Source organism: Neovison vison, chromosome 4 (genome assembly GCF_020171115.1).
Source record: "Neovison vison isolate M4711 chromosome 4, ASM_NN_V1, whole genome shotgun sequence".
NCBI lineage: Eukaryota > Metazoa > Chordata > Mammalia > Carnivora > Mustelidae > Neogale > Neogale vison.
The window spans coordinates 47,520,804-47,534,902 of record NC_058094.1 but is presented as its reverse complement, the minus strand read 5'-3'; the positions used below and the strand labels follow the sequence as shown (position 1 = coordinate 47,534,902).

Genomic DNA, 14,099 nt, shown 5'->3' with positions numbered 1-14,099 from the left:
TCAGGGTCCCTACTTAGCAGGAAGCCTGCTTCTCCCTCTCCCACTCCTCTTGCTTGTGTTCCCTCTCTTGCTGGGTCTCTCTCTGTCAAATAAATAAATAAAATCTAAAATAAAATAAATACATTACAATACAATACAACAAATAAAATAAAATAAATAACTACAAGACCAGACAAGATAAGACAATAAAATAAAATAAAATAAATGAATGGTGTAGTCAGTACCTAAGTATGCAGAGACACTAAACAGGGTACACTGTTAAGTCGGGAAATAAGGCCAGAAAAAGGACACTATCTGAAATGAAAACAATAAATATCAACATGCAGAATTGTGTGCTTGTCCTTTTAAAATTGATTATACATAGTAATCTAATTAATATGTATTAATTTTTATATGTAAGAATATAATTTATATGTAAGAATTCTAATTTCATTGTTTCCTATATGGATGGCCAATTATTACAGAAGAACTTAGTAAGTAAAAGAGCCCATCCTTTCTCCAATGATATACAAGGTTTTCTCTGGCATAAATAAATTGAAGCCCCAATCCCCATTGTAACTATGTTTGGAAAGAGAGCCTTTAAGGAAAGTAAATAAAGTTAAATGAAGTCATAAGGGTGGGGTCCTAATTTGGTATGACTGACATTCTTATGGAAAAAAAAAAAAAATCCCAGCAGAAATCTTTCTTTCCACATATGTACAGAGAAAAGATGAGAGGTGGACACAATGAGAAGATAGCCATCTATAAACCAGAAGGAGAAATCTCACCAAAACCAACCTTGACAGCAGGTCTTCTAGCCTCTGGAACTTGGAAAATTAAATTTCTGTTGTTCAAGTTACCCAGGCTGTGATATTTTGTGATGGCAGATTGAGCAGACTAATACAGATTTAATGGACCAACTCCTTTGAAAAATACAATCTATAAAACTTACACAGAGAGAAACAGGTAATCTGAACAGGACTACATCTATTAAATAGATTTCATTAAAAATTAATAATTGTCAAAGAAAAAAGAACCAGGCCCAAATAGTTGCAATGGGCATACTAAACATTTCAGTTAGAAATCATACCAATTCTCTACAGTTTCTTCCAGAAAACTGAAATAAAGAGAAACTTTCTAACCCATTCTATGAGGCTGGCATTACTCTCCTATCTAACCCAGATAAAGACTTTAAAAGAAAGAAAAAACCACATATCAATATCACTCATGAACATGCATATAAAAATCCTCAACAAAAAATTAGCAAATCAAATCCAACAATGTATAAAAATATTCACCATGACATTCACCTAGCATTTACCCTAGGCATGAGAGGCTGGTTCAGCTGAAAATGAATTAATGTAATCCATCACATTAAAAGGCTAAAGAAAAAAATCATATGATCATATGACCGTATGAATAGGTGCAGAAAAAGCATTTCACAAAATCCAACACATATTTATAATAAAAACTTTCCTCGACTTGATAAACATCTAGAAAGAAGCCTACAGCTTACATCATAGTTAATGGCAAGGCACTAGATGCTTTTCTCCTAAAGACTGGGAAAAAGGCAATGATGTTTGCCTTCAACAGCTCTCCCTTATGTAATAAGAGATGAAAAAAGAAAAGAAAAGAAAAGAAAAAAAGATACACGCATTGGGAAGGAAAAAGAAAAACAAAACTCCTTTTTCTCAGGTGATAGGATATGAAGTTGACAAAGAAGAAAAACTAAGTGACCTTGGGTTTGGAAATGAATTTTTTTTTTTTATACAATACCAAAAGCACAATAAAGGAAGACGATAATTGACAAGTTGGACTTTATTAAAATTAAAACTTTTGCTCTGCAGAAGACACTATAAGAGAATGAGAAGACATCCACAGACTAGGAGAACTATGAGCCCTATTGTCATTATGGACTTCAGTTAGAAATAATATAGCAACAGTGACTCAGCAATTTTAACAAATGGATCACACTAATGCAAGATCTTAGTAAGAGAAACTATGAGTGTGTATATGTGGTGGTGGTGGGGTTGTAGTATATAAGAACTCCTTGTATTATCTGCTCAGTTTTTCTGTAATCCTAAAATTGTATTACCTAAAACGTAAATGTATTACTTTTTTAAAAAAATCGGCCATATTCTTTGATTATTTCTGAAAATTATCTAGAGTTAATTCTGTGCTTTCTATATAGAAAGTGATATAAACTTACTAATGATAGTTTTATTTCTTTACAAGTCGTTATATCTTTTATTTCCTTAGAACTATATGTAGCTATGCAATGTTGTTGAGCAGACTTAGAGGTAGCAGATATTTTGTTGTTGCTCCTGAAGGCGTATTTCTAACACGTCACATTTCCTAAATGGGCTTGGCTTAAGACTACTTCCTCTTTGATTTCTCTTATCTGCAGAAGTAACTGAAATGTGTTGCATAAAAATTCTAGGAGCATGCTATCTGGGAGGATTGGCATAAGAATATAAAATAACACTGAAAAGTGTTCTCAAAATAACTAAAATAAGTTCCAATGGCACAAACCAGATATATTGGTAGAAAATCTATATATTGAGTTTTAAATTTTATCCTTAAGCATATGTGAAGGGTTATTTATACAAAGAACGAGAATTATAAATGTCTTTTATTCATGTACTGCTGACAACCTAGCCTTCCCCTGAGGTGCCTTGCCTCTTCCCTTGCCCTTTGGTCTAACACAGGCTTTCTCTCTCTGTGGGTCTTGGCTGAAAGGCCATTTCTTCAGGAAGCCCTTCCCTGGCTTTCTAGAATGGGTTGGATGGCCCTGTTTTACATTTCTCTTGCATCCTGTTCTTTCCTTTTCGTACCACATATCACATTTATATGATTGTTCAACTTAACCGCATGACTGTAAATTCCAAGAGCACAAATGGAGTCCCCATATTTTATTTCTTTCTATATCCCCAGTGCCTAGAACTGTTTTTGTTTAAACTGATACTCAATACACAGTTGTTCAATGAATTAATGAATAAATAGGAACATCTCCTTTAGCAGCCACTGTCCCTCCAGGTTGGAAGACACTGGCGTCCCTTCAGCATCCTTCATTGAAGACAAAATAAGAAATAACAATCCGTCTGCATTGTTGCCAAAAAGATAGAAAGTAAAATGACTGAACTGATACTAAAAGTTAATAGATTCAAAGACATTTTGTTTAGATGACAATTATTTATAAACTTATTATTTGATTACTTTTAGATTATGAAACCTTACTAAAGAACATAATGGGTGCCTCGGTGGCTCAGTTGGCTAAGCGTCTGCCCTTGGCTCAGGTCACGATCCTGGGGTCCTGGGATCGTGTTCCACATCGGACTCCCTGCTCAGCCTGCTTCTCCCTCTGCCCCACCCCTCCACATGTGCTCTCTCTCTCAGGCTCTCTTTTTTTTTCAAATAAATAAATAAAAGCTTAAAAAGAACATAATGTGCTATAATACTCATCTCAGAGTTCCTCAGGATTTGTTATTCTTTCAAGAATATTAAAAGATATAGTTTACAGATGAGACCAAGTATTTAAGAAATATTTGCAAGGCCTCCAAATGGGCAATTTATTCTCTTCCCAATGGCAGTTCTCAGTTCCCTACGTTAACATTACATTCTATAATTGCAAATTACCATGTAGTCAATGTGCATAAGATGTCAAACAAAATGTCAAAATAAATAGTGGTGAAAAAAATGGAGAGAACAGTAATTCATCATTAGTTCTTATACCTGTAAGTGATGTGTTTGTGCTGCCACTTCTGTCCTGTTAATGCATATCGCTTTCGACGAACATTAAATTTGGAGCTACCTCTTGTCTGGTCAGGTACACCACATCGAGGCTTCTTCATCCAGCTGCAAAAAGCAGTATTTTCCAGTTATTTCCCAACAACCCTAATCATGAATTTCAAAAGGAAATCAATGGAAAAGTTAATCTATGGCAGTGATCATGAAAATGGGAAAACATAAAGAAGAAAATTATCAGTTTTCTTGCAATTTGAATCTAAGTAGAAAACAGATTTTGTCCCCGAATGATCAAGAATCACTGGTTTGGAATTCAGCTCTTTTAGATATTTTTTCTTTCTCTAATTCGTTTTTAGCTTACTGTAGAATGAGGGCCTTTTCATCCTCCAACTAGAATCTGTTTTTAATAAGATTTGAGACCTTGGGCAAGTCACTAATTCCTAGTCTCATTCATAAAATGAGACTTTTAAAAATAAAGTTTCACTAAGGACTCCCAGGTTTAACATTGAACAATTTTAAAAATATATTACATGACCTTACATTTCAGGATTTGAGAGGGTATGTTCTATTCTCTCTTCTAGCTTACATAGAAGTAAATTATTCAAATAATATTTGCCTTTCTCTATTTTTTTCTTCTTTTCACTTTGATCACTATCCCAATTTACAAGTAACAACATTTGTTAAATCAGTAACTAATAACCAAATTCAATGTTTAATTTTTTTTCTGCATATGACGTGTTAGCATCACGCAAACAAGGTTTAACATAAGTGTATTAGGAAAATGAGATGCTGTTTTTTGATTTATTGATTTTTAATATTTATATAAATACAGTCATGGAACTCCTTTTATACAGAGTCTCATTGGTCAAATATAATATTTTCTATGTAGTCTTGCTTCTTATCTAAGAAGAAAGATTTTCATGATTTTGAGTAGTGTTTCTTTGGTGACTCATAAAATGGCTTTACCATTCATTAGCACATTTAATTTAACAATTACAAAGCTAGTGCAAAATCTTCATGGTGCTACATTCCTCAGAAAGTAGAAATGAAAAAAGAATCAATTTCTGCTGTATTTCATCAAATACTTTATAATTTCTATACTCTTTAAATGAAAAATAATTGACTATAGAGATGACTATCTAAAGATATCCATTTTGTGAAAATGAAAGAAAGAATTTCTATATTACATGGATAAATCAGCTAATTAGCTCTAATAAACAATAATAACTTGAGACAACAATGAAATCACGACTTTTGCTTTTTAAGAAAGATGACACTTTTACCATAAGTATTGAAAAACGTCTCTCCTTTTTTATTCTGCCTCTACACTGTAGACATTGTGGTTACCAGACTTAACAAATCCCATCCTAGTTTATAACGCATTTTGGAGTTACTTCAGAAAATCGCTTTCCCTTTATTAAAGTCTCCCAACTCCTAGGAGGCTATATGGTCCTATGGAATTGAATTCTGTAGAGTTGAGAATGGAGATCTCCTATTTTTAATTAATACTCCAAGGGCATTCCTTAACCACTTCATTTGAGAGACATTTCACTAGACTGTAAACACTCAAGGGTAGGATATACTCCTATTACCTTGTACAACCCCTGGAATATAAGAGATATTCAATGAATAAGTGGATAGGGACAATTTGTATTTTTAAATGCAAAATAATTAATTTTTATTACATATTGTAAGATACAGATATAGATTAAATGAGCAAATATTATGCATTGGAGGGGTTATTATAATTTAAGTGGCTTTTATACATGTGTATTCATTAATTATATTCTCAGTAAAAATTGTAATATTCCTAAGGCAGGTTTTTATGCTTATTTATCTCACCAAAAGCACTAAGAGAATGAATAATATATAGTTATTAAAAATGAATAAATTTACTAAATGTGAGAAGTGATTATATGTATATTTTGCTAAGAAAAATATTTGGGAACTTTGGGAAAAGAAATAATTTAGAAATGGATAATGGGATGAAATTTGGCAAAACAGAATTACCTACGATCAGGATAAAATGTATTTCCAATGAGGACATATTCTCTAAAATTACTTTAATAATCAATAAATTTTAAAAAGGAAGGTAAAATTGAAAAGAAAATTAAGTTTATTAAAATAAATTTCCATTTTCAATCATGCATATGTTGGATCTAGTGAAAAATTTTTTCAGTGAAGCACTGTATGTTCCAAAGAATGGGATTTTTATGGATGAGTATTAGATTCTTGTGCTCAAAGATATCTCTGCCGAATTCTTTATGTATTTCCTAGGCTTTTGCCCATTAAATATATATATTTTTTTCTCATGTTCCAACTTCTTCATTTATTTACTCATTCAGTCCTTATTCATTCATCCTGTAATATTTTTCGGCTTTTATAACATACTAAGAGATATAAAGAAAAAGTGTGACTAAAAAGATAAACAAGGCAAGAAGCCCTTGTTGAGTTCAGTCTATAAGGCAAGACATGCATGATTTAAAAAACATTACTATACAATGGCTTAAGTGCTATCATATCTCTGTCAAGATACCCTGTCATTATTTCTAATTTTACATGTAATAAAAAAAATTATGATTTTCCTACCCAGGTTTGTACCAATTCCTCTGATGCTTTATTCCAGCCAGAAGTTTTAACACCCAGGTGACATTTCCACTGTTCTCTCCTCACATCTAATCTATCAGAATGTAGTCTCTTGCTTCCAAAATTTTTCTTCCCTCTCTCACTAATGCCATCCTTCTCATTCCTAAAGATAAATCTTCCCAGAGCACAGATGTGTTCTCTATATGTTATGGGTAGGAAAATACTTATTTGGAAAGAATCTGATTCAGGCTTACTTAGGGAGGATTTTCCCCACACATCCCCCCACCCCACACCAACTTTCCAAGATCCACTCAGGTTCCTAGAGACTTAAACCTCTCTCTGCCTTCGTATGCAGTGACCTCTGTCTGGCATAACTTCATCTTGTTTCACACTGAGAATCCTAAACATCCTTCATTATTCAACTCACAGAGCTACATTTACTATCCCCACACAGTATGGATTATACTATGTGTTTGGATTTGTATCTCTATCTTCTACCAGCGCAATCAAGGCAGAGGGCCAGGAATGGGGCCCATATGCAGTGAAGTGTCTTCAATAAGCAAATGAAGCAAATGAATTGAGTCTGCATGTCTTTTTTGTTCATGCTGATCTCCCTTATTGCCCATGTTTCTTGAAGACTTTGTAACTCTTTCCAGCTGTGTGCCTTGAACAAATGTTTATTGCATGGACATTGTGTAGATATTTTTATGCAAAACTAAATCATAAAGCAGATGACTTAAGTATAAGAGATAAACATAAGAACAGGAATAATCTAAAATTTATCAGTAATTTAATGCAAAGAACTCTTAATAAGGGTTGGTTGAACTGAGAATACTCTATGTTAACTTTGCCAATATTTGCATCCAAATATTATTCTGGCATAGAGATATTAGCAGGTATTATTTGTCAAATTATGCAGAATCCCCAAAATATGATAGAAGCACATCAAGCCGCTGAATATGACACACAGTATTTGAGCTAAATTGGCCATGGGGCCTTCTATGTGATTCTAAACATTTAAATCATTCTTTAATTTCATAAGGGGTCAGGTTCTTTCTACTACAATTTTTAAAATTCTTGGTGGATAAAAATGATGATTAGTGTTTAACGACTCATCAATTAATTGAATGTCTAGTACTAAAGGTAAAGTTGGTGTATTGATATTATTCAGGTAGAGTCTGACACTGGGATTTCTTCCTAGTTATCATGCACCAAGTATTAGTTGCATTCATATATCAGTCTGACAAAACCCATATATACTTGTACATGAGAGTGCAAAACTCTACATGTACAAATAGAATTGATTGATTGTTTCACCTCAGGTTAACAACTATATCACCTGACTGAGCGCTATTTTCAAGCAAGGCTTTTGTGAAAGTACCATTGCTAAAACACACTTATTTTTTCTGCATGTCAATACATAGCTCATATACGAGTGCTTCTTTACTGACTCATTTGCCAAGAATTTTAAAGCAAACAAAGACATGGCAACGGGCATTGGGTTTGGGAGGAAGCTACAAGGAAGTCATTTTATAGTTTCAAGGTATAAATCATGGCATTACCTCAGTTTGCATAAATGTAATACTGATATTCAATACTGACTTAGTTGTTTAGAACCCAGAACATTTTCAAATTAGTTGGGCACGGGGCGCCTGGGTGGCTCAGTAGGTTAAGCCTCTGCCTTCGGCTCAGGTTAAGATCTCAGAGTCCTGGGATCGAGCCCCACATCGGGCTCTGTGCTCAGCAGGGAGCCTGCTTCCCCCCCCACCCCGCCTGCCACTCTGCCTACTTGCGATCTCTCTCTCTGTGTCAAATAAATAAATAAAATCTTTAAAAAAAAATTAGTTGGGCAGATCATTAGTAATTTCTTTAACTGAACTAAGAAAGGAAAAATATCTGAAATCAATGTTTTTGAGAGGAGTAATACTGTAAAAGTTAGGAGCAGGGATCCTAGGGCCAAACTGCTAGGGCTCCCAACCCATCTCCACCAGCTCCCCAGCCCTGGGACAGTGGTCTGGCTACTATTTCTTTCTGTTTCTCCATTTCCTCATCTAGAAAATGGAAGTGATAATATTATTGAATTAATGTGAGGATTAAATCATGTGAAACACTTAGAACAGTGCCTGGCAAATAGCAACTGCTATGATTATTAATTTATCATAGTTATTATTATTTTACAAACATCAGGAAGCAGCTGTACTAGTAGCAGAAGCAGCAGCAGTAGCAACACATTGATAATAACACATTTTAGATCACCTTGACCTATGTGTTAACATCCCTTGTTATTCAAAACAGGGATATCCTGGTATTTTGATAATACAGATACCAACAGAGACACAATCTTCTGTTATGTAAATAAAGCAGCTGCAAACTTCTAAACAAATTTGCAGTAATAAAAGCCACTATATATGAGTGTCGTTGGTTTCAGTAATTTTTTAATCTTTTTTATTTCTTTTCTTTCTTTTATTATTATGTTATGTTAGTCACCACACAGTACATCATTACTTTTTGGTGTAGTGTTCCATGATTCATTATTTGTATTTAACACCCAGTGCTCCATGCAATGCATGCCCTCAATAGCCATCATCAGGGTAGGGGGGGCATCTGGTAATTAAGCGTCTGCCTTCAGCTCAGGTCATGGTCCAGGGTCCTGGGATCAAGCCCCACATTGGGCTCCCTGCTCCAAGGGAAGCCTGCTTTTCCCTCTTCTGCTCCCCCTGCTTATGTTCCCTCTCACTGTCTCTCTCTCTCTGTCAAATAAATAAAATAAAATAAATAAAATATAAAATAAATAAAATAAAATAATAAAATATCCACCACCAGGCTCATCCATCCCCTTACCTCACTCCCTTCTAAAACCCTCAGTTTGTTTCCCAGAGTCCACAGTCTCTCACAGTTCACGTCCCCCTCTGATTCCCACTCTTCTTCATTTTCCCTTTCTTCTCCTAATGTCCTTCATGCTATTCCTTATGTTTCACAAATAAATGAAACCATATGATAATTGATGTTTTCTGTTTGACTCATTTCACTTAGCATAATCCCCTCCAGTTCCATCCATGTCAATGCAAAAGTTGGGTATCCACCCTTTGTGATGGCTGAGTAATATTCCATTGTGTATAAGGACCACATCTTTATCCATTGGTCTCTGGAAGGGCATCTTGGCTCCTTCCACAGTTTGGCTATTGTTGACATTGCTGCTATGAACACTGGGGTGCATATGGCCCTTCTTTTCACTACCTCTGTATCTTTGGGGTAAATACCCAGTAGTGCAATTGCTGGATCATAGGTCAGTAACCTTTTTTTTTTTTTAAGAGTTGGGTATTCAAATCAAACATATCAGGCCTCTGATTGTATGACTGTCAAGGATGTCTTCAGGTTGAGTCCACTCGCCTGGTGCCCCCAGAGTGGGGCTATAGGAAGACAGTATTTCAATAAAATGCATACAATGGGAGTGGTATCCCTTGGAATTGGAGTGGTACCACACAGGGGCTTTGTATACATATACCTATTTTAACCTTGCGGGGGGGCTCACAAAATTGTATCTCCTGCCTTATGGATTGGTAATGTAAGAAAATGTTCATCTGCATAATTAACAGGTTTCTATCCTTCAGACTCTTCCATGTTCTAATGGAAGGTAAGAGTAATATCTACTATTTATAGTTGTCCCCAAAAGATCATTTCACAAATTTTTTAAAATGCTAATTTTTATGAATTTAAAAAAATCCTTAGGTTTTTATTTGTACTTGGAGAACGAAGTCCAGGAGTCATGAAGAAGATTTTCTAAAGTAAATTAGCTTAGGGCTCAAAATGTAGCTAGGCTGACAGCTCACTCGGGTCCACAGTTTCTTTCTATCCACTCCTGAATGACCTCCGTGGACACAGCTTATTCACAAAGCTGAAACTGCAGTTAGGGTACTTGAAAACCTGATCACAGAAAAGAGATGTAATAAGCCTCCATGATCTGCAATGTGAAGAAAAACTCAGCTAGTGTCAGCTCTCGTTTAAGCTTTCCCCTTTCACCTTCTAGAGGGGGAATAAGGCTGATTTAGCTAGCAGCCACCCTTCTGTAGTTACCAAAATAAGAACTCATCCATCCTATAATGTTAAAGTGTTTCAAACCTATTGCTATAATCAGAAATAAAGAAAAAGAAATTTAATTACTGATGAACCTATCTTTTATACTTAGATTGAAAGAGTCTTAACTTGATAATTTAGACAACTGACTGAAATTCATGAAACGTATTGAAAATTAAGCCCCAAAGCTTATGATTCTTGATATAACTAAATAAATATTTCAATTCTCAAATTAGGAAAATTCAAATACACTGGGGTTTCATAATAATTATTTGAAAAAAACTATACATTCTGTCTTAAATTAATTTTAATTAAGATGAGTTAATAAACAGAATAACTCAGATCATCCTATATATGTGTGAATATATGTCTATATTTGCATATTTATGTGGGTACACATATATGTGTATGTATATGTATGTACATATATATGGAGGGAGATAAAAAAGAAAGTTCTCCTTAAAAATGATATCTCATCAAGCATGCTTCAATGCATGATAATATGCACACATAGAAGATGAATTAAAATTTTAAAATACTACCATTAATGTTGTAAAAACACATTAGCCTTATTTTCATTATTGCCTTGCTACCTTTTTCCCTCCATGCTAAATACAATGCTTTTTTCATGCATAACATAAATTGCTTCACTTATTAAGGAATTTAAGTAAGCTTGCTTATAAAAATTAGCTAAGCAACCCACAATTTTGAACCATTGCAACAGATGATAATGAGTTCATTTTGGGGTAGGGGAGTAAGTATTCCTTCCTGTCTCTCCAACACCAATGCTAACTGATATGAGAGCAATATAATAAGCCATTTAAGGTAATACTTAAATTTGTCACTGGAAAATGGTTAACTTCTTCAACATAATATAGGGATCACCACAACTGCATCGTTACTTTTAATTACTCAAGAACTATAGACCGAATGCATCAAATGTCTGTCTGACAAAGGAGGACATAATTTAATTTAAAAACAACTGATCTTGACAAGAGCCTACAATTAGATAAAAGTTTATAGCATCTGAAAATGATTCTTAAGCCATTTATTTTAATACTGAGGAGTAATTTTAGGTCTATAATTGTAGTCCATATTTTATGTGATAAGGTTTAGATAAAAACTCATACTTTATAATTTGGCTATGTAAAATAATAGAGTACAATTTCAGCAGGGATTGTTACGACACATTCGAGATTATAAAAGCACAGACAATTGCTTAAGTAGCATGATTATGGGGATTATACTTCCAAAAATAGTACATTATTTGAGCTGAGTACCCTGCGCAACACTACCTCGGGACTGGGGATACATCGGTGGAAAAAAACAGACAGGAGACCGATGAAGCCACAGGGTTTCTAGTCTGAGTGACAATGTGGGTGCCAGAGGGGACAGAGGAAGCAGGGTCATCTAGGAAGGAACGGTGATGAAGGTTTAATGGGGCTTTAGTGGGCTCACCTAAAAATAATACTGTATGTAAAGAAAAAAATGCATTTCCAATTCAAAACAAAAAAAGAGAAGAGAAAAAAAACTGACTTAGAACAAAGCTTGGTCAAAGAAAACCAAACAAACAGACCAAAACACTGGTTGGTTTTAAATTAAAGGTTGCCTATATAGTTGATCTTTTCTCTACGATGCTATAATTCACAGAAATGCTACTTTAACTCCTCCACACTGACACAATCATTTTTCCTGGTCTGGAATCTGAGCCACTGTGTGGCAGAAAAGGACACGGGGTCTTTTTCTGGACCTCTGCATTTGACGTTGTCCTGCTGGAGAACAACTAAAAACCGTTCCGACCCTTTCCACCTAAGCAGCCTAAATAAATCCTGCACACATTCCTCTTCCATCATCTCCTGACAAAGACCTTTTTCCAGCTATCTCAGGAAATCAAACCTATCCATCTTGAGTGCTCCCGATGACCAGCAGGAGCTCTCAAAACGGAGAGGAAACACAGATGCCATCTTCTATAGAACTCCGCTTTCTGAATTTTAATATCTGGTAATAAGCAGATTCAAAGGAATTTGTTTCCCAAGCTCTCAATTTATTGTGTTTTTAAAAACTGTGTCATATGGTCCAAGAAAGTGAATCAGAAGATAACAGCTCTGCATTAGGGAGCACAAAAGCTGTTCAGAGCACTTTGTAAAATGTTGGGATTAGAAGTATGATTTAAATGGAATTCTGTACTCTACACAGCAACAAAATACAGGACTTGTGGGTTTGCTTATTAACTTAATAAGTAATCTTTAAAATTAATTTATAATTGTAATTAAAATTAATTTAAAGCTATATTTATTTAGGACACTCTTAATGGAGAATTGCAATGAATAGAGGGCAGCAGGTTCAAAATATCCAAGTTCTATTCCCAATACTAATAACAAGTTCCTCATTCTTGCAGAACACATTATATTAATTCTTGGTTCTATTTTTCCCAGATGGTATACCAAAGTTAATATTTATCTATCTCTTAAAAATGCTAGGAGAGGCAATTATATTTATTTTGCCAAACTGCTTTAATGTTTAATCTTTAAGCCTTTTATCATGTACTCATCCTATCTTGATGAAATAGAAATTATATGACTAATATCATGCTGTAAGTATTAGAAGGCAAAATATAATTTTTAAATTACATATTAAATTAGTTTAATATATAAAAAGTATATATACCTGGACTAAGTAATTTCAGGTATTTAAGGTTTAAAAAGAAAAATAAATGTGTCCTTTCTTGAGATCCACGACATGGTATAGTAGAAAGTTCTCCAACTAAGCATCAAAAGGAATGGATTCTGCAACTCCTCTGGACTTCACTTAGCCTTTGACTTTCAGTTGCTTTATTTGAAAAATTAGAGAGAAAAATGTATCCTTGTCTTGCCTACTGTGGAGGGTTGATGTATGATGATCGTATTAAATGATGAAGTAGATTTACTTCTGAGTATCAAGGACTCAATAAACAGAGATGATTCTTCCCTGCACTCAGAGAATTAATCATTTCCTCCTCTGCTGTCCAAAAACAATAATGCCGTTTCATAATGTTGCAGAACTTACAGTGTACCTGTGCTAAAATAATTTGTGATTATGTCTAGCTACACAGTTAACCTGGTTCCTCTGAAGAAGAGATTCTGTCCTCCGATCTATATATGCCTCTTTCACAGGTGAAATGTCCCGTAATGAGTCATTGGTTGAATAAATAAATGAACAAATGATTGGTGAATCAATCCATAGAATCACAAATATTATTAAAGAGTAAAAACAATCCATTTGCTAATCAAAAATTAAAAGGAGAGACTTTCAGTGAACCTCTCCTTGATTTAACTCATGTAGAGAATGACCACAAATCGGAGGCTAATAAACAGTTAAGTGACTCTCTAACACCCTTTCCCTCAAAAAGAGCCCGGATTTGTATTGTGTCCCATTTTCCTTAATATTCCTACTTTGGCCAATTTCAAGCTACTGATATCATGTCACTTAACAGGGAAGAGATGCGTCCAGTATGTCCGCACCAGCAGCACAAGCCGGCTCCAACGCATCACTGACGTAGCTCTTCCTGCAACAGCTTCAACTGTACATTTACTCTAACTCTCATTGTTTCTTTCTCCCCTCCTATTCTGAAGAAGTGTCGCTAAAGTCAAGTGAGTAAATGTGACTCTGACAAACCTGACGTCCTAGGGGAGGAGGGTTGAGACAGGTTAAATTCCAAAGAATAGGACAAATTGTTC

General features: G+C 34.6%; 1 protein-coding gene across 4 annotated transcripts in view; it reads right to left on the bottom strand.

Annotated features, from left to right (window-relative positions):
* MMP16 (matrix metallopeptidase 16) overlaps window positions 1-14,099 on the bottom strand; it is a 295,803-nt gene that overhangs the window by 135,313 nt on the left and 146,391 nt on the right. For all 4 annotated transcript variants that reach the window (XM_044245362.1, XM_044245359.1, XM_044245361.1 and 1 more), the window contains exon 3: window positions 3,712-3,834. In XM_044245362.1, the coding sequence (XP_044101297.1) occupies window positions 3,712-3,834 (123 nt within the window). The remainder of the gene's footprint in view (window positions 1-3,711; window positions 3,835-14,099) is intronic.